This window comes from Lasioglossum baleicum, chromosome 1 (assembly GCF_051020765.1).
Source record: "Lasioglossum baleicum chromosome 1, iyLasBale1, whole genome shotgun sequence".
Taxonomy (NCBI): domain Eukaryota; kingdom Metazoa; phylum Arthropoda; class Insecta; order Hymenoptera; family Halictidae; genus Lasioglossum; species Lasioglossum baleicum.
Genome location: NC_134929.1, coordinates 4,358,158 through 4,379,054, shown reverse-complemented (window position 1 = coordinate 4,379,054; position 20,897 = coordinate 4,358,158). Strand labels below are relative to the sequence as shown.

The following is a 20,897-nucleotide window of genomic DNA, read 5'->3' as shown; positions in this document are numbered from 1 at the left end:
GCGAGAACGGGAAGGGAAGGGGGAGAGGTTTTAGAAGAAGGAGGGGGGAGAGGGATAAGAAGCTCTAAGGACGTAAAAGTTAATGGGGATGGGAGGAAAATGTGTAAGTTCATAGGAGAAAGGGGGTGGGGAATTATGAACGGGAATATAAAGGGGGATGAGGAAGGGGATTGGACATACTTAGGGGCGAGAGGGAACTCGGTGATTGACTACGTGCTAGGGAATGAGGATACAAGGGAGGGTGTGGGAAAGGTAGAGATTGGGGATAAAATAGACTCGGACCATATGCCCATAATAGTATGGATAAAGGGGGAGATGAGAGGGAAAAAATGGAGGAAGGGAGGAGGGAAAAGAAATATGGTGGGGAGGTGGTCGGAAGAAACAGGGGAGGTTTTTAGGAAAAAATTTGTATTAAAAACAAGTAGAGGGGATGGGGCACAGGAAGACTGGGAAGGGCTGAGAGGGAAAATAAAGGAAGTTATAGGGGAGGTGGGGAAAAATGAAAAAATAAAGAGAAAAGGATGGTGGGATGAGGAATGTAGAGTAGGTAAAAAGTTAGCGAGGGAGGAGTTAAGGAAGTGGAGAAAGGAAGGAGGGAATGGAATAGCTTTTAGGGAGAAGAAAAGGGAATACCATAAGCTGTGCGAAGAGAAGAAGAAAAAAGAGAGGGAAAAATGGGAAAAAGAAGTAGAGGGGATAAAAACGGAGAGTCAGGTTTGGAAGGTCGTAAATAGGGAAAGAAAAAGGAGATCAAGGGTAGACGAAAGAATAAGGATGGAAGAGTGGGAGCAGCATTTTAGGGATTTGCTAGGAGGGGTAGGAGGGAGGGTGGGGAAGTTAGGAAAAAGTAGAAGAGAGGGGGACGGAGAGAAAGAGTTAGAAATAGGGGAAATCATGAGGGTGGTAAAAGGGCTGAAGGATGGGAAAGCGGCGGGGGGAGACGGGATTCCAAATGAAATATGGAAACATGGGGGTTCCGAGGTGCAGGAGGGGTTATGGAGGATTTGTAATAGGGTGTGGAGGGGAGAGGGCTGGCCGGAGGATTGGTCAGAGGGGGTAGTGGTTCCAATAGCGAAAAAAGGGGATAGCAGAAGGGTGGGGAGCTATAGGGGGGTAACACTAACGCAGACAGCGTATAAGATATATGCTGCGGTGCTAGCGGAGAGGATAAGGGAGGAGGTGGAGAGAAAGGGGCTGTTACCGGCAAGCCAAACAGGTTTTAGAAAAGGCATAGGCTGCATAGATAACATTTATGTATTAAATTACCTTATAAACAGGCAGGTGAGGAGGAAAGAAAGGAGGATAATAATTATGTTTGTAGACCTGAAGGCGGCTTTTGACTCGGTAGACAGGGAGATATTGATAGAAGCGATGAGGAAAAGGGGAGTGAGAGAAGGGCTAGTAGAGAGGTGTGTGGAGGTGCTAAAAGAAACAAAATGTAAAATAAGAGTGGGGGAAGAAGAAGGGAAATATTTCTGGACGGAAAGAGGGGTTAGACAGGGGTGCCCACTTAGCCCACTGTTATTCACGTTATTGTTGGCGGATATAGATGAGGAGCTCGAGAAGGGTGGCTGGGGAGGGGTTAAAGTGGGGGGAAGAAAAATACATACGCTATCCTATGCAGATGATATAGCATTGTTAGCAGAGGAGGAAGATGGGATGAGGGGAATGATGGGGGTTTTAGAAAGGTATTTAGAGGGGAAAAAGCTACAACTGAACGCGGACAAATCGAAGGTAATGAGGTGTAGGGTGGGAGGGGGGAGATGGAAGAAGGTTTCATGGAGGTGGAAAGGGAAGGTAATCGAAGAGGTGGGGGAGTACAAATACTTAGGGTACACGATCACAAGGGATGGGGCTCAGAAGGCTCACATAGAAGAAAGATTAAGGAAGGGGGCGGCGGTTATGGGACAGGTTTGGGGGATAGGGAAGAGGAGGTTTGGTAAAGATTGGGGTAGGAGATTGTGGTTGTTTGATAAGCTGGTATGGTCGGTAGTTAGCTACGGAGTAGAAATCTGGGGGTGGAAAGAGTGGGAAGGAATAGAGAGGCTACAGGAAAGGTACTTGAAGTGGATATTAGGGGTAGGTAGGTGCACGCCAGGATATATGGCTAGGGAAGAGTTGCAAAGGGAATTGTTGAGGGGGAGGGCTGGGGTAAGGGCGTGGGGGTACGAGAAGAAGTTAGGGGAGGGTAAAGGGGGGGAGTTAGCACGGTTATGCTGGGAAGAGATAAGGAGGAGGGATAGGAGGGGAGGGATAAGGAATGGGTGGGAAAGGGAGAGAGAGGAATTTTTAAGGGGGCAAGGGTGGTCTTGGGAGGAATGGAACGAATTAGTAGAGGGGAGGAAAGAGTTAATCAGTGGAGAGATAATAAAAAGAGAGGGGAAAAGGCAAAGAAAGGATAGGTGGGAGAGAATAGAAAACTCCAGGTCAAACAAGTGGTATGGGAGGGTAAAGGGGGAGGGGTTGCCGGGTTATCTAAGGAAAGGGTGGGGCGAGAGTAGGTGGCAGAGGGTGGCAAGGTACAGGTTAGGGAATGAGATGATGGGTGAGAGATATTGGTTGGACGAAGACAAGAGAATGTGTAGAGTGTGTGGATGGGAAAGCGAAACATGGGAGCATGTGTGGGAAGTGTGTATGAGGGGGGATGAAAGTAAAGGATGGCAGGAGAGTATGTGGGAAGTGTTGGAAGATGAAGGAGGAGGGGAGGAATGGATGAGGTTGATAGACGACTGGAGAATGGGAATGAATGAGAAGTTTGGGATGAATGTGAACATCAACCGGAAAGGGGAGTCCACGGATAGGGAAGGGGGGTCTGAGAGGGGATGCGGGAACGAGGTTATGGGGGAGAAGGGGCGAGCTAGCCGATGAGCTAGTTAGGTTAGTGTATGCGTGTCTCTCTCTTTCTCTGTAGGTATTTTTAGGCTAAGATTAGTTTGTAAGTTAGGTTTAAGTAATTAGTATGTAAGTTTTAAGTGTATATGAGCGATGTTTTGGTAGGAGACATGTGTAAATTTGTAACCCCAAGGGGATCAAATAAAGTATTTTCACTACTGAGATCCGTATAAAGATTTAAAAGTTTTCACAAAATATTGTAATAGCTCAGATGCATAGTCAATAAAATCAAAATATTTTGAATTGGATAAAATGGTTGTTGCAACATGCAATGAAAGGAAATTCAAATATCTATTATTACTTAAATTATGTAGCAAAACTACTGGGCCAGTATAGAGTAAAAATTGCCTAAATTCTGTTGCTTTCCATCGCTTAAGATCCTTTAAAGTTCGCGGTTTTCTATTAAATTCTAATGGAATATACTTCGCTAAAGAAACTAAAGAATTAGATATATTAAGGGATTGCAAATGTGAGATTTTTGTAGAAGGTTTACCGCAGCACCATAAATTCAAAAGCAACTTTTTCATGACACCCAAACAAATTAAGTGCATATAATCTAAAGTAAAAGAATCGATCATATTTATACCCGGAATATTTTCTAAAATAGATGTACCAATATGGTGGTCATCATCAATTTTTGATCTAAACTCGAAATCATTCCTCAAACGAATATTATTTAAAGCAGGAAAGCATACCCTATTATCAATAAAATCTCCTTCGATACAACACTTTGTACACGAATGATATCCTGTATGTCCTTTCACGTATTTTATTGAAGATTTCGCGGGAGCATCACAAATGAATGATTTTATATGAAGATGAAAGTGTTGTTCATTAATTAAAAATCCATTATTAATAAGGTCTTTAGCCTCCTCAACAAAATCGTATAAAAAATTATTGATATCTTTTGGTTTTTCGTAACCATGGTAGATACCTACCATTTCAACATTTATATATCCTGTGAGACTGCAAAGAATTGGAAACACTTGACTAGTAGAACTTTTCGATAACGGAAGACCGTCAATATTGATATTAATTTCAATAATATTGTTATTAATAAATGAAATGTCTACGAATCGAACGAGGTTTAGAATAGAATTCTTTAAGCCAAAATGATAATAATGCCCTGCTTCAATCGCTTTAGTAACTATTTTCTTTCTACATGTTTTTAAAAGATTTCTAGCATCTATTGGTATGTTATTTGGTATAGGCCTATGTAATATAGGAAGTAAATCATTAATAGCGGCATGAGAAATATTGTGCTTTACAGCCCATTCTGATAAAAGTAGAGGAAAAGTTTCAATATTATTTCTTTCAACCGACTCGTGAGCTGGATGTGCGGAATCCTGCCGTTCTGTAATTTCTTCAATCTGAAAATTTTCTACAGAAACTTCGTTTTCGATAATACTATCTAAAGAAGAATTTAAGTCAACTAAATCATTTGGAGATTTTATATCTAATGAGGTAGAGGCTTCCTGACATAAAGATTTTTTAGCACGCCTATAATATTTCTGTAATTTCCTTTTACCAGGCATGTTTAAATCTATCAAAAATATAAACTACAGACTTACCTGAAATAGTAAAAAATTTCTCCGTCACAAGCTTCTTTCTTTCTTCTTTCACTTGTCACAGAATCCTGATCTATCACCGATGCCAGCTAATGCTCAAATGGCGAGAATGCCTACGCGATCCGCGATTTCTTTCGCGTAGCGCGTCTTTTGTCGCTTGCGCTGACAATTGTTTTTCAAATGCAGTGGTTAAATAAAAGACGGACACAACAATATACAAGCACTTCGTTGTGTGCGTACTGCACTATATTTACCACCTGGAATATCTCGAAAACTAAAAGCTATGCCCGGGTTTGGTAGTGAAATTCGCTTGGACCATTCGATAGCCTACCCAAAAAGACCCTTCTTTGCCAAGTTTTAGCCCCATATATCATCTGTAAGGGTAGTTATATACTGAGAAAAATCGAAAAACCAGTTTTTGGACGAATTTCCCCATTTATTGACAATTAAAAATTCTGAAAAAAATCTGACACATTTCAGATACTAAGCCACATATTAGGTATCATTTCCAGATTTTTCCGTTGCAAACTCTAGTTGTAAAAAATGATAAACACGAAAAAAAACGGAAAAATGCAGATTCCATATAGAAATCTTAAGTTGACTATCACAGATTTAATTTAGCAATGAGATATTACCGTAAGTATTACACTCAATTTTTTTCAAATTCCTGAGAGTGGTGCGTCTTAGTTAAAAAAATAAAAACTACTTTTTTTGGCATTTTCCTTAAGTTATTCTTATCTTTTCTGAATCTTAAAAATATATGATGTAATATTAAACGTTCCTATGTTCGGAGAAACATCTTCCAGACTTTAAAACTTGCGTAATACAAAAAACGAAAATAATACTATGTAGATATATTCGAATATTTAGAAGACAATTCAAACGGCGCCGATTGGTGCAGCGGCTATGGTCTCTGCTTCGGAACCGCTGAAGACTTTTTGGACCAGGTACGAATCCCGGTGAAGTCAATTCTTTTTTTCGTTAATCAGAAGGTTTTTCCTAACCATATGATTGTTGTTAAATCTTTGTAAAACTATTTTTTAACGATGTGCAGGTTATTTTTAATTAATTTTTCGGAAAAATATTTTTTGAGTACTTTCAGTTTTTAGTCATTTACGGACTAATATATTTTAATATAATTATTACTGATTTATTATATACTGAATAAGACATCCAGTAAAGATAAAAGTAATACAGTCACGTATACAATACAGGAACGTTTAATATTACATCATATATTTTTAAGATTCAGAAAAGATAAGTATAATTTAAGGAAAACGCCAAAAAAAGTGGTCTTTATTTTTTTTTAACTATGACGCACCACTCTCAGGAATTTGAAAAAATTGAGCATAATACTTACGGTAATATCTCATTGCTAAATTAAATCTGTGATAGTCAACTTAAGATTTCTATTACGAAATCTGCATTTTTCCGTTTTTTTCGTGTTTTTCATTTTTTACAACTAGGGTTTGCAATGGAAAAATCTGGAAATGATATCTACTATGTGGTTTAGTATCCGAAATGTGTGTCAGATTTTTTCAGAATTTTTAATTGTCAATAAATAGGGAAATTCGGCCAAAAACTGGTTTTTCGATTTTTCTCGATAACTACCCTTACAGATGAAATATCGGGCTGAAACTTGGCAGAGAAGGGTCTTTTTGGGTAGGCTATCGAAAGGTCCAAGCACGATTAAAATCCCGCTGGGGGCTAATTTCACTACCAAACACGCGGGCATAGCCTTTAAGTTCTAACAATATTCGGTAATACTTAAGAAACAGTCATTCCTAAAACATACGAAATTTAAATCCTAAATACATTCGTAAAACCTAAAGAACGGACGTTCCCAGAACATCCAAAATTAAAGTCCTAAGGACATTCGTAAAACCTACAAAACGGATGTTCCGAGAAAGTCCAAAATTGAAGTCCTAAGGACATTCGTAAAACCTAAGGAACGGACGTTCCTAGAACATCCAAAATTTAAGTTCTAAAGACATTCGTAAAACCTAAGAAACGGACGTTCCTAGAACGTCCAAAATTTAAGTCCTAAGGATATTCATAAAACCTAAAAAACGGATGTTCCTAGAACGTCCAAAATTTAAGTCCTAAGGACATTCGTGAAACCTAAAAAACGGACGTCCCGAGAACGTCCAGAATTTAAGACCTAAGGACATCCTCCGAATGTTCAGAATGGACGTAGGACGTTCGGATATAAACTGGACGTAAAACGTACGTCCTATGGACGTATGGTGCTATCTGGGATAAGAACTCGTTATCGTGATTATATGAAAAATGCAAATATTGATCAAAATTTTACACCAATAATAAAAATATCGAATCAAGTAAATATGTCGAGTGAGGAAAAATATCAAATCAGTCAATTTCCAGTGGTTCCTGCTGAAGCGATTACGATTCATAAAAGTCAGGGACAAACATACGAGAAAGTATGTTTGGATTTTAAAAAATCAGAAAGGCGAACTTTACAAATGTTGTATGTAGCACTGAGCAGAGTTTCAAAATTGAGCGCGATTTATATATTTTGGGACAATTTAAATTAACAGTATCGAAGAAAACCAAGATCAATACTGCAAACCCGGATAATGAGGAATTGTATCGTTTGCGAAAAACTAATTAAGACGATTTATTTTGCAACATTAGTATGCTATAACAAGGAACCAAGCGAGCAACGAGCATACGATGTTGGTTTAATGCGACGCCATATAGCAAACATTTTGATAAGTAGAAAACTATTGAATTTCCCTGAAAACGTATAATCTTCTTAAAGCGTACGCTTAATAATGATAATAATATACTGCAACTAAAGAATCGGGAAGTTCTTTGTGTGGCTCGTGGAGAGTCACACACCAAATAAAAAAAAAAAAAATTAATAGCTATAGGTACTACTAGCGATACATACCACTAACCCTTTCGCAAGAGCAGTCCTATCCGCGAGCTCGCAAAGCAAGCGAGCGAAGCGAGCGAGCAACAATAACCCTCTAGTTCTTTTTTTACGTCTTTTTCGATGAGCCGTCAGAGTGATTTAAATTTTGAAAAAAATATGTTTATATTCCTTGGAGTTTCCACTGTAAAATGAGACCTTGAAAAGAAATGGAGATATAAAAATTGGCGTCACAAGGAGCTGGCAAAGGACGCTGTATACGACTAAATAACCCCATTTACACCTCGAGAATAATATTAGCAACCAGTCTTGACCAACGATACCTTTTTGAGTGAAAGGTAACAACCCTGGAACAGACATTTTCTGACGTAAGGATCGACAGCGTCTGTCCTGAAATTACATATTTCATTCACGTAGTGAAAAAACATTTTAGATTTGTCTATGTCCAACAAGTAATCCAATACACTGCCTCGTAAGTACGAGCGATAGCGGAACAGCAGTGGGTTAGGATACGATACCGTTACCGCCCACTACTACGCAATTGTAGGGGATGGCGGCAAGACGCCAACACGCATGGATTCGAACTGGTGACATTGTACTTGGTGTAAGCCTGAGAAGAAGGTTCCCAGGCAGTATTACGGTGACGTGTCTAGGTGCGAATGCGCGGACGGTTAGATCAGAGTGGAGGAGGCAGGACTCGTTTCAGGAGTCGCGGTTTGACCGCTGAATTGACAGGACGTGTTTACGTTTACGGTGAGGCTCTTGAGTGAACGTCTACGTGTTCGCGAGTTTATATTTCACAGTGTTGATGATCCTGTATACTTTAGTTAAATAGTGATATATTGTGTCTTTCTTTTGTCTTCCGTCTTATCAAAGGGTGCAGTATGCACCCCTCTCCATATCCAATGACTTCTGACTACAGGAGTCAGATGGAATCTTCAAAACCAAAGTATTCAACTCTACAGAAACACTCCTCGTCTCAAGCTCCCAATTATGCAGCTGCTGTACAAACCACACTCTTTCCTACAAGAGAACAAGCCATTGTCATTGACGCCTTAGAAGGTGTACCCATCAAGGATTATATTAAAGCGGTTAGTTCACCGATTAATTCATCTGATATCAGATTTGTGTCTAAAATATCATTGAACAGAATCTGTATGTTTCTGGCCAATACGACTACAGCCGACAAACTCACGGAATCAAACGAAGTAATTATTATCAACAATAAGACATTACAAATCCGACCTCTAATATCCAAATTCAAGAGGATTATATTATCTAATGTGTACCCCATTATTCCACACAACGTTCTGGAGGATCAGCTTTCAAAGATGAACATTAGATTGGGTTCAAAAATGACTTTCCTACGTGCAGGTATTTCTGATGCTGGCTTTGCTCATATCATGAGCTTTCGGCGTCAAATCTTCATTCATCCTGACGATGTAAATAAACTACCTGAGTTACTACAGATAGTTTTCGACAACACAACCTTCTGGATATATTTATCTTCAGATGCTGTCATGTGTTTCAACTGTAAACAGTCGGGCCACTTGGCAAAAAATTGCACCGTAAGCACAACAAACATCGAATGTACTGAAAATTCAAGCATACAAGATATTCCTCCTTTTCTTGCACCTGAAGGTGTGACTCCTCCGAAATATAACATCGTCCCACCTTCAACGTCTAATTACAATGTCTTAGACACGACACCCATTCCTACTGCTGGTAACTCAAAAAGACCACATTCCACCTCTGATTCAAGTTTACATAGTACACAGAAGATTCCCCACAAAACATGGGAAAGGAATTACTCTTCTGACAATCTGTCTGACTCCAGTGAGAAGCAGAATAATAGTGACAGGGCTCTCACCCCTAAGAAGAAGAAAACAAAACCTGAACCATTAGACATCGATCATCATCTATCTCAAATTAAAAAATTCTTGGACGAAAACAAAGACCCGAAATATCTTCAATACATTCAGCTCAAAAGTTTCATTGACAAATCTATAGGATGTGCCAACATTGAACCAATTTGCCTAGAATTTGGAGAGGATATGGTTAAAATAGAACACACTCTTAGGTCCACCTACCCTCTCCTTAAGGAGAGAGTCATGAAGAACAGATTCAGCCGACCGATAAGAAAAATTTCATCTATTGAAGCCAGGCTGACAGATGTCAACATGGTAGCTGGAATCTCCGACGAAAATGTAGAAGACCGCCTAAACTTATTTTCAACTTTAGTGCCTGACGAAAATGTCTGAATCTATTTTGCAATGGAATATTAATGGTTTTTATCCACAAAGCGAACAATTAGATTTACTAAAAAATAAACTAAACTCTAGTGTCATCTGTATTCAAGAAACTAATTTTAAAGGTTTGTACTGTCCGACGATTAAAGGGTATCGATCATTTAACAAAAATCGTTCAATAGCTTTACACGCTAGTGGGGGTGTAGCTACATTCATAAAGAATAATATTGCTAGTCAGATAATCCCTCTTAATACAAATTTTGAAGCAATAGCTAATTCTGTATTATTTTCTTTTGGGTATGTATCTATATGTAACATCTACTTATCACCTAGTTATGATTTGTCGCTTACAGAGATTCTTCATCTCTTAAATCAACTTCCTAAACCCTTCATCCTAGTAGGTGATTTTAATAGTCACCACTATATGTGGGGCTCTAACAAAATTGATAATAGAGGTCGTATAATAGAGAGACTCCTGGATGATCCCAACCTGACCATTTTGAATACAAATCAATTCACTCACTTTAATAATAGCTCCAAAACTTTCAGCTCCATTGACTTATCTATCTGTAGTTCCTCCATAGCACATTATTTTTCCTGGAACACAAATCGGAACCCCTGCGGTAGCGACCATTTCCCTATATCTTTACTTAATTTAAACTCTGTGAATCCGGAAGGTACTTTGACCTCTCATTGGCTCTTCAAAAAAGCTGATTGGCTCAAATATAGAAACCTAATATCAAAAAAATTTGATGAACTAAAAACTTGTTCCTCTTTACCATATCATCCCAACCTCGATGACAAATTATCTTTCTTTACTGAAACTTTACTAGAATCTGCTGATAATGCTATACCGAAAACATCAAATAGATATCATAAAAAACAAGTTCCCTGGTGGAATGATTTATGTCAAGAATCTCTGAAAGCATACAAACGAGCCTTCTCCCACTTCAAGCGACATCCTACATTCGATAATTTTATTCTATATAAACAACTTAGATCCTCAGCTCGTCGCACTTTCAAAGAATGTAAAAGGCAATCATGGAAAGATTTTATTAATTCTATTCAACCTTTTGTTCCTTCTCATGTATACTGGAACAAAATGAGGAAAATTAACGGTTTTAAAAAAAATCATTCTATTTCCTCTATTATTACATCTGAAAATCAAATTCTTTCCTCTCCGGAAGACATAGCGAATTACTTTGCCATTATCTTTGCCAAAAACTCTAGTGATAGTAATTACACCAATGATTTTCGTATATTCAAATCTGCCTCCCAAATAAATTTTGTAGATTTTACTTCTTCTAATTCGAATGAGAACCATCCTCTTAACGCACCCATCCTAGTCCACGAAATCGAAAGTAACATAACAAACCTAAAGAACACCAGTCCAGGACCTGATAAAATTTTTAATGCATTTCTTAAAAACCTTCCTACCTGTGCTCTTGAATTTCTAACTGATATTTTTAATGAAATCTGGTCTAGCAATTCCTTTCCTAGTTCTTGGCAAGAAGCTATTATTATACCCATCCTCAAACCTGATAAAGACCCTTGCAGAGCGGAAAATTACAGACCTATTTCTCTCACATCCAATATATGCAAGCTTTTTGAAAAAATAATTAACAAAAGACTTTTGTGGTTTCTTGATCAGATCAATTTTTTCTCGCCTCATCAGTACGGTTTTAGGAAATTTAGAAGCACTACTGATTACCTTGTTAACCTTGAATCTGTAATATGCAATTCATTTGTGACTAAACAACATGTTATAGCAGTAGCCCTTGACATAGAAAAGGCCTATGACATGGTTTGGCGTGAGAGAATTGTCCATATCCTTTATAATCTTGGTATCAATGGTAATATCCTAAATTTTATTGTTAATTTCCTTAAAAATAGACTCATATCAGTTAAAGTACTCAATAGTATATCCCAGAAGATGACTACCCAGAATGGTGTTCCTCAGGGAGCAGTTTTGAGCGTCACTCTTTTCCTCATAGCCATAAATGAAATATCTTCCATCATTCCACAACCGGTCAAATTTTGTATCTATGCTGACGACCTTACAATCCTTGCCTGTGGGAAAAATGTACACACCACCCAACTTATTCTTCAGGGCTCATTAAATAAAATTCAAAAATGGTCATCTGTTACGGGTTTTAAATTTTCTAGTAGTAAATCCAAATATATTCTCTTCTCGAGACAGAATATAATCTCTTCTAGCATCAAACTATTTCTTGATGATCTTGAAATCAAGGAGACACCCCAAATAAGAATTCTAGGTCTTATTTTTGATCGCAAACTCACTTGGTCTGTTCACATAAAACACCTAAAGAATGAATCCTTAAAAAGACTAAATCTCATAAAAATGATCTCTTCCCAAAAATGGGGTGCCAATACAGATATCATAATTCTCACATATAAATCATTTATTCGTAGTAAATTGGACTACGGGTCCGTAATCTTTAACTCCGCTAAGGAGTCTCTTCTTAACTCTCTTAACTCTGTCCAAAATACGTGCTTGAGACTCGCGTTAGGAGCCTTCAAAACTAGTCCCATTTCTAGTATTCTAGCGGAGAGTAGTGTTGTACCTTTGGAATTTAGGAGAAAACAGCTCTGTCTAACTTACGCTGCTAAATTGATTTCTTCACCCAATAATCCTACACATTCTAATGTTTTCTCCAACCACTTGGATCACCATTTCTCCTCCTCTCCCTCTAGCTTTCCGAAACCTTTTTCTCAACGTATCAAAACTTATATTAGGGACACTATTAAATCTTTCCCTCCTTTATTCCCTATTGTTTCCTTAGTTGAACCTCCTTGGTCTCTCACCCCTCCAAACATCGATTCATCCTTATGTGAATTTCAGAAGGATATCACTAATCCCATTATATTCCAAAATACCTTCTACGAGGTTACCCAAAAATATCCTGATCATATTCATGTTTTTACTGATGGATCCAAATCTAACGATGGATGTGGATGTTCTGTTATATTCCCTAATTTTCGTAAATTATTTAAACTTCATGACTCCTGTTCTGTTTTTTTCTGTGAAGCCTATGCCATATTACGAGCTGTTCAATCTATTATCTCTTCGCAAGACTCCAACTTTATAATATTTACCGATTCCGCCAGTGTACTTGAGAGTCTATCCTATCCAGAAAAACAAGACCCCATTATCATTCACATCTTCAATGCCTTAATTAAAGCTCAAATCAATAACAAAGTAATCATCTTTTCCTGGATCCCCTCTCACGTAGGGATATCGGGAAATGAAATAGCAGATGCCGCTGCTAAAGAGGCTTCTAAAGAAACGTCAACAGAATGTTTTTCTTCGCACAGAGATATGGTAAAACAAATTAAAAGAGAAATTAGAGTTGAATGGAATGCGAGATGGACTAGGTCCCCTCCCTCTAATCTATTCTTGGTAAGGCAAGACCTCCTAAATAATGAATGTCCCCAGGTTATTAACAGAAGAGATCAGGTAGTTCTCACACGACTTCGTATAGGTCATACTAACCTAACTCACTTATATAGAATTTTGAAAGATCCCCCTCCCCCATGTGTACTCGATGTAATACTATACTTTCGATTGAACATCTTATATTGCACTGTTCCCTTTTCACCTTCCAAAGACGTCGTTTTGCTATCCCTAAAAATTTAAGTGAATGCTTTAATGTTCATAAAAATATAAACCAAGTATTAACATTCCTAAAATACATCAAATTGTATCATACTATGTGAACATTATATTTGTATAATTGATACTAATTTTTTCCACAATGTGTGTACTTGTATTTAATTCTAAGTTTATGATTCTAAATTTGTATTTTATGTTATAATTCTTGTGGTCGCTAATGACCTAGATGTTGATGCGACCTTAAATAAATAATTGAAAAAAAAAGGACTCGTTACACACGCATTTTCGGCTGTATTGAAATACTTATTACAGCGGTCACACATACTACGCAGCGTGCGCCATCGAAGTCAACACATTGAGACTACGGGCGCGCGGCTGTGGTCGGGCTAGGCAGACCCAGGCAGACCCAACCCGGTAGGCTCGATTTCTTTCAGTGCCGTTCCCGGGGCTGTTCTCTATAGAGAGATTTATGACCGGTCATTACTATTGAGCTGGAAGTCGACACTTCCTCGACCAACACGTTTTGACTGTAATTTTCAAATCGCTCGACGAAGTCGAGCAACTCTCGGGCCGATGATATGTCACGGATAGACTGCGGATCTTTATGCATTTATAGCAAACTTGAGTAGATGAAATTGATAGTTGTTGGAAAATTTTTAAAATTGAAGATGTCAATATATGATTTCTCCTCTATTAAAATCATTAAGGGAAGAGATGACATTCAATTTAGTTTCTATTTCCTGTAATCGACGCTGACATTTTTTATTTTGCATAAAGATCCGCAGTCTATCCGTGACACACCATCGGGTGGCCCGGTGGCCCGAGAGTGGCTCGACTTCGTCGAGCGCGTTCAGACCTCAGACAGAAGCGGACAAGTTCGTGCGAACGCAGAATTGAATCTCGAGTATCGCGAAAACTCGCTCGCCCGAACTTGTCCGATTCTTTCCGAACCCGCCCGACGAGATCGAGACACTCCCGGGCAGCCCGATGTACTCGGGTAGCTTGTAGGGCTGCAGGCGAGCCGAGGTAAGCTCGAACTCGACTGGTCGAGCCGAGTCGAGTTCTCGCACCGATGCGAGCTATCCGCGCCGTGCGAGCCGCTCGTTTCGTGCGAGAAGTCGACTAGGCTTAACCAGTGGAGTCGAGCTTACCTGGGCTCGCACCCAGCGTGCGATTCATACGATACGAACGCGAACGGCTTGCATGAAGGACTCGACTCGAAATAAATTCAAGCGTAATATAACATGATGGGAGTTATACATAGCAGGAACAGCGGCACATCGATATTTGTATCATTTTAATATATTGAGAATGCTAAATGTTTGGCATGTTTTATTATATACTAGCTTTCCCCGCCACGCGTTGCTGTGGCTCAGAATTTTTTAAATTTATGTTTTTACCTGTCACGGATGTGACATTTATATGTTTTATTATTATCATTTTATTATTTATACATCAGTGTTTTCGCAAACGTGCCACATTCACATAACTTGAAGTAAGCAGTTAGCGTTGTAGTTGTCCAGTGGAAAAAGTCGTCAAAACTTTTGAAGGAATGGACTTTTTCGTATGCTGATTTCTCATAAACGTCTGGTTCAAACCCCAGCTTTCTACGTTTAACCGTTCTCGATTGATGCCGTCACAAACAGACAGACAAACACGGTTTTAGCTTTCTATGTTTAGTCGTTCTCAATTGATCCTTTTACAAACATACAGACAGACACGATCTTATGAAAGTAATAGTTTGAAAGGTTGATATACATGTCATAAAATTTAATTAAAGCCTTAACCTACTGCAATGCTTCTTGATACACGACATTCTTGTCGGTCCTATTGGAAGTGCAAATGAATAGGTGAGAAGGGCTGCTAACTCGAGAACAGGCGACGTAAAATTGTCCGTGAGAGAAACAATCCGACCTAAGATCTATCCCGGCAATCTGCAACGTCTGTCCCTGAGCTTTATTAATGGTCATTGCGAAGCAAACGCTAATCGGAAACTGAATTCTTTTAAATTGAAAGGGGAAGTTGGTTGGGATGATTGGGATCCTAGGAATAAAGACCATTTCACCCTTGCCACTACCTGTCAGGATCATAGCATGAATGACATGGCGGTGAAGGGCCTTAATTAACAATCTCGTGCCGTTACAAAGCTTGGGGGGGTTCAAGTTCCTCATCAACATTACAGGGACACCAATTTTAACTTTAAGAATATGAGCGGGAAGCCCGGGAACAGCTATTGACTCTAGGAACTCTGTAGGGTATTGAACAGACTCATCTGCAGTTACTGTACTGTTCAAAGACCTGTAGGGCATTTCTTCAGCTTCAAACATATCGAGCACTGCCGAGTTGATCGAGGTGGCCTGATCATTCGTTAGTGTTAGGATGGTTCTGTTACAGAGCCACTGCTCAGACTGATTAGATATGTTAGCAGCATCAGGGTACACTCGGGAGATCAGGTCTTCAATTGTTGACACAACATTACAGAGCTGGGGTGACAGTGTCACATTGTCATCGCTGCCGATAGTGCCATCTCCTATTCTGAGTAGGAGAGAAGAGAAGCTGGCACTCTCCTCGCTGCCGCCAAGTTGAACTCTCATGTTGGTGGTGAGAGTTACTTTTTCGATGACAGGCCAAAGGGTGGACTGTTTCAAACATGCATTAACTTCGTCGGCGCGGGTACCTCGGTAAACGACTGGCAAGATTTGTCGGAAATCTCCAGAAAACAAAGTGATGATACTTCCCATGACAGTATTCGTAGATCTAATGTCCCTAATAGTGCGGTCCACAGCCTCGATTGCCTTCTTATTGGCCACGGTACACTCGTCCCAGACAATTAGATGGCAGTTTTGAATCACCTTAGCCAGGTCACTGTTTCTGGAGATATTACAGATTGGGGTCTCGCTCCTATCTAAGTCTATAGGGATTTTAAAAGTCGAGTGGGCTGTCCGACCTCCAGGAAGTAGAGTAGCTGCAATCCCAGAGGATGCTACAGCTAACGCTATCTTTCCTGAACTCCTAACTTTAGCCAGGAGGACACGAATCAAAAATGATTTCCCGGTACCTCCTGGAGCATCCAGGAAAATTATTTTGCTGCGAGAATTATCTACACTATCACAAACAAAATTGAATATTGTTTTCTGGTCGACAGTGAGTTGGTTTTCACGGGTCAGGTCACTTGCCAGTTCTACAGGGTCGTGGTTGGCCTCTCTATAGTATTGAAGGTTTGGTTCGATACTTAAATTTTGAGGAGATGGCATGGAGTAATGAGAGAGAGGCTGGCCTCCATTGGATTGGACAGCCTCTTCTAACAGTGCTAAGCCCCTGTTCCTCAACATCATGGGAAGACGTGTCTATAGACCTCCTTCGCCAGTCCCTAAACACATCCTCACAAAGACTTCTTTTAAATTGGTGCCAGAGTTCAAGAGGGTCTGAGGGACTACAGAAAATTAAAATGATGGCAAACAGTTCTCTCAGCTTTCTGGGGCTATCAGAGACTGCTGCCTCTGTCAGAGTTTGATGCCATTGCTCATCATCCTCTAACAGGCCTAGACTTCGACAGGCAGCCTGATAGGTTGGCTGGACCACGCCATTAATTGTCTTTAGGCTGGCGAATGAAGTGGGGCCTCGGATATTGTACAATAGCATCCTAAGGTGGAAACACTCTGTGTTATTGGGGTGGATGGTGAAAACTCGCCCAATAACATGCTCTTTCTTTACTCCTGGATGTCCTTCCACGGGTGTGCCCTGCTTTCTACGACAGAACTCTCCTCTTTGTCGGTTGAAAGTGTAGTACGAAGGAACTTCCTCGTACAGGAGTGTACTGGCAAAGGCGTCCTTTGTACACAACTTAAAGAAGGCCAGCAATGTGGTGTTTTTAGGGTTTTCCAGCCTTTCCTGAAGGTTTTCAGGCTGGAAGTAAACCCTCTGGCCATTCTCCAAGTGAATATCCAAGCGGATCACTGGAGGAAATCTCTCGTGGATGTGAAATGAGAGAATACGCCACACAGCCTCGGAGGTGCTAATGTATCTTCCGCTCTGATAAGTCGTGATCTCGTCCCTATTGTTCCTAACACCAAAGGTAGCCTGGTCACTACCTTTGTTCACATATTTGCAAATGTATTTTATGGACTGGACGCTGCTACAAAACTCTACATTAATATGGGCTTTTAAAGTTCTCGAAAGGACAGGGGAATAGGGAACTACCCAGGAATTGTCTACGATAATATCACGGCCACCGTACCTAAGTGTCGCAGTAAACCCGCCCTGAGCGGGAGACCTTCGCTTGTAGGTAGGATAACGATCATCTCCAGTGATGGTTTCCCTCACGAATGCTCTGGGGTACTTCTTGCTACACCGACCTTCTCTCATACACGGTGACAGCAAGTTGAGAAAACCACAGGGCCCATGAACCATGTGGTTTTTAACAACACTGTAGAGTTCTGGGTCCTGTGCAGGGTCGGGAAACTCAGCTCGGATCACGTCATCGATCTGAGCTGGCCTGATCTTTTCTCTCAGCCAGAGAAGAATGTGGGCATGGGGGAGGCCTCTCTTCTGCCACTCAACCGAGTACATGTAGCAGGAAGCAGCTCCAAATAACTGATTTTTTGTTAGTAAATTAATCAGGACTTTGAGTTTCAGGTTAAAGACCCGAGATACTACATCATGTCGATCTTGGGGGCCTTGACCTGGCAGAAGTTCCCTTACTATTTCACCCCACCGTGGATTGGTAGTAAAAGTAATAAATAGATCAGGTCTCCCGTATTTGCGCACGTAGCAGAAGGCGTCCTGGGTACGTTGGTGCATGTACCTAGGGCCTCCTGTGAAGGTAGAAGGCAAGATTACCAACTGGCCCATATTTTGCGGGTCCTCATCCGTGCCCAAGGCATCTCGGAGGTGAATATAACTTTCCATCCTCAGTCTTGTCTGATTAGTTCTAAGATACGTCAGTCGCTCGGTCTCTATCTTGACATACATATCTACCCAAAACTGATTAGTGAGTTGCCTATAATAGATTAGGGGATTAAACTCATTTTGACGGATCATCATCCTATACGCATAAAATTGGAGGGCCGATGTTTTCTTGCGGTCGTTTTCCTCGCCAGTGGTGGGGTCAACTTGGAAAATCAAGAAGTTGTAGCCGTCCCCCCCTCTGGGAAACATAAGAGGGTACTGGAGAGCGTCATAGGAGCGGTGGGTCTCTGATATTCTCCTCAGCTCACCACCCCTGCCACTGATGATAATATCACGACAGCTACACTCTTGGTTGACCAGCAACACCGCTACCTCGTTAGTAGTGGGTTCGTTATACCGACCCCTGTGTTCCCCCCGAGGACGTCTATCAGCTTGAATAACTAATTGCAAATCCGGAATTGCTCCGGCAGGGAGGGTATCAACGGCGGACTTAAAACTCTGAACATAAGAATTGCTGTTGTGTAGCATTTCTTGAAGTTCCCTGAACAAGGCAATGTTCATATTGGTAAAATTACCTGCTCGTTGCTCAGCCTGAGAGAGATAATCTGCAATGAAGTACAATTGCAGAAATTTCGGTTGAATTTCATTTTCGGAAGGCAAGAGGGAGCCGATTAAATGATAAACTTGCCCTTGGACTTTAAAAGTAGGCATGAAGTTACCCTCGGATATAACATTTGCTCCAAATGAGGTAATTTGAAATGCAGAGTTATATGAATGTACTTTTTTGAAGAAATGACGCGATTCAGGCCTATCACCGGTCAATAAAGAATTAAGTAGCTCTGGAGGCGACTGAATTAGGGGCAATCTGACCTTGCCAGAACTACAACACATTCCAACAGTCTCTCCCTTCCACTTCAAAGCATTGCAAAAGACACACACGCGTTCCATTCGTCCAATATCAGACTCCACGTGATAATTAATTAATGGATTATATTGAAATCCACCCATGTCTTTTCTTATCCACGGCAGCAGAGCAAGTCCCACCGGTTGTTGTCCAGCGCCCAATAGACCAGGTTGGTGTCCTTCATTTGGTCTTCTTTCTTGAACCAACACTGCCTCATCACTTCTTCGAGTCGTATGTCTGAGGCGGTCTAACTCCAGACGAACTTCCCTTTGTGTAGAACTTTCTCTACTCCGTGAAGCCGAATGCCGCGCTCTATCAGAGGTGAAACGTAGCTCACGCTCAGCCTCCGATTCAGTAGCTCGCGATCTTGAAAGTCGAGCTCTATTAGAAGCTAAGCGTTCGTTACGTTGAGTTTCTGATTCTCGGAACCTGAGAGTAGATTGTATTTCTCTCGTATCTCTCCGGCGTTGTTGACGTTCGAGATCGGTCTCGTTTTCTCGAACACACCTGACTTTAGCGGCATTGTGCGATCTCCTTCCAAGATTCGGTCGCTTGCGAGATGGCATAGTGCAAACGATTAAAGATAAAAAAGGATAAAAAAGGAAAAAAGATGTAATAAAGAAATAAAAAAGAGATAAAAAAGAAGTAAAGAAGGGGTAGAATGAGTAGAAAGGGAAAAAAGGGTAGAAAAGGGTTAAAAAGGGTAATAAGGGTAAAAAAAGTAAAAGGGGTAAGAAATAAAAATTAAATATTGAATGCAGTTGAATACAGTCAATAAGCAAAGCGGTATTCCAAAAAGGCAGACTTTTCTTCACGAAATGCGCAGAAGAAAATTTGTTTTTAATCTTCCAAGCTACCCATATTAATACCACCCAATGCAACACTTTGCTTGCGAGAAACTCGGCCATCTGGCGGTGGCCGCGGTAGCTGGCGCCGCGTGGTCTCTCTCTCTCTCTCTCTCTCTCTCTCTCTCTCTCTCTCTCTCTGGAAGGTTTTAGAGCAAACCGCATTCGAAAAAGTCCATTCGATCAAAAGTTATAAGCAGAAATGTGCCGAAAAGAGAGCGAAAAAGTTGACTTTTTTCACTAATGACGTCACAACTTTTGAACCAATAGACTTTTTTGAATGCGGTTTGTTCCTAAACCTTCCCGAAGAAACGCCGCGTTTAACGGTCCAAACCCCAGCTTTCTACGGTGAGCCGTTCTCAAGTGTTGACGTTACAAACATACAGACAGACACGATTTTATTATATAAGAGATAGAGATTTAGATAGTAAAATGAAAAATGGACATAATGATGAGTAATGTAAATTCAGAATTTGTATAACCCTCTTATTGAAGATAGTTATGCAATAACAACTATTTTCTAGATTTATGTAAATAAGTAGATATGACTGATTTTTATCTCGAAGTATTTTCTGAATTTGCAAATGTTGAAGTGGGTATGTAAATTCTGTGCAGAATTGACACGATAAACGATATTATTTATACTTGTAGAAGGTTGTCTGAAAACGCAAAAAGATATACAGGGTGTCTCAAAATTAGGTCCGGAGCCGAAAATGGGAGGTTCCTGAGGTCATTTCAAGCGACATTTTCCTTTGAAAAAATGTCGTCCGCGGCTTCGTTAACGAGTTATTAACGAAAAACACGGACCAATCAGAGCGCGAGCTAGACGCGTGCTGCCCGGCTGAGCCCGGCGCGCCGGCAGCCGAGTGTCAGTGGCACGCCGCGATGTCGCAACGAACAAAAGTTTCTCGATGATGTGAATCCTCGCCAATTTCGATAAGCTTTGGATATGTTGTCAATACCATGATTCTGAACAACATTTCCCTTTACGGTTTTTGTCG

At 40.4% G+C, this 20,897-nt stretch overlaps 1 protein-coding gene and 1 pseudogene across 2 annotated transcripts in view; one reads left to right on the top strand and one right to left on the bottom strand.

Moving 5' to 3' along the window:
• Window positions 1-20,897, top strand: part of LOC143210934 (protein lin-54 homolog) — a 110,210-nt pseudogene that overhangs the window by 22,224 nt on the left and 67,089 nt on the right. The gene's annotated exons all lie outside the window — the stretch shown is intronic.
• Window positions 1,482-4,427, bottom strand: LOC143215984 (uncharacterized). Its single transcript, XM_076438698.1, has one exon. The coding sequence runs from the start codon at window positions 4,425-4,427 to the stop codon at window positions 3,048-3,050; it is 1,380 nt and encodes a 459-aa protein (XP_076294813.1). The 3' UTR covers window positions 1,482-3,047.

What these genes read in the sequence shown, in the direction of transcription:
- LOC143215984 (XM_076438698.1), bottom strand. Translation starts at nt 4,427, where the DNA reads ATGCCTGGTAAAAGGAAATTACAGAAATATTATAGGCGTGCTAAAAAA.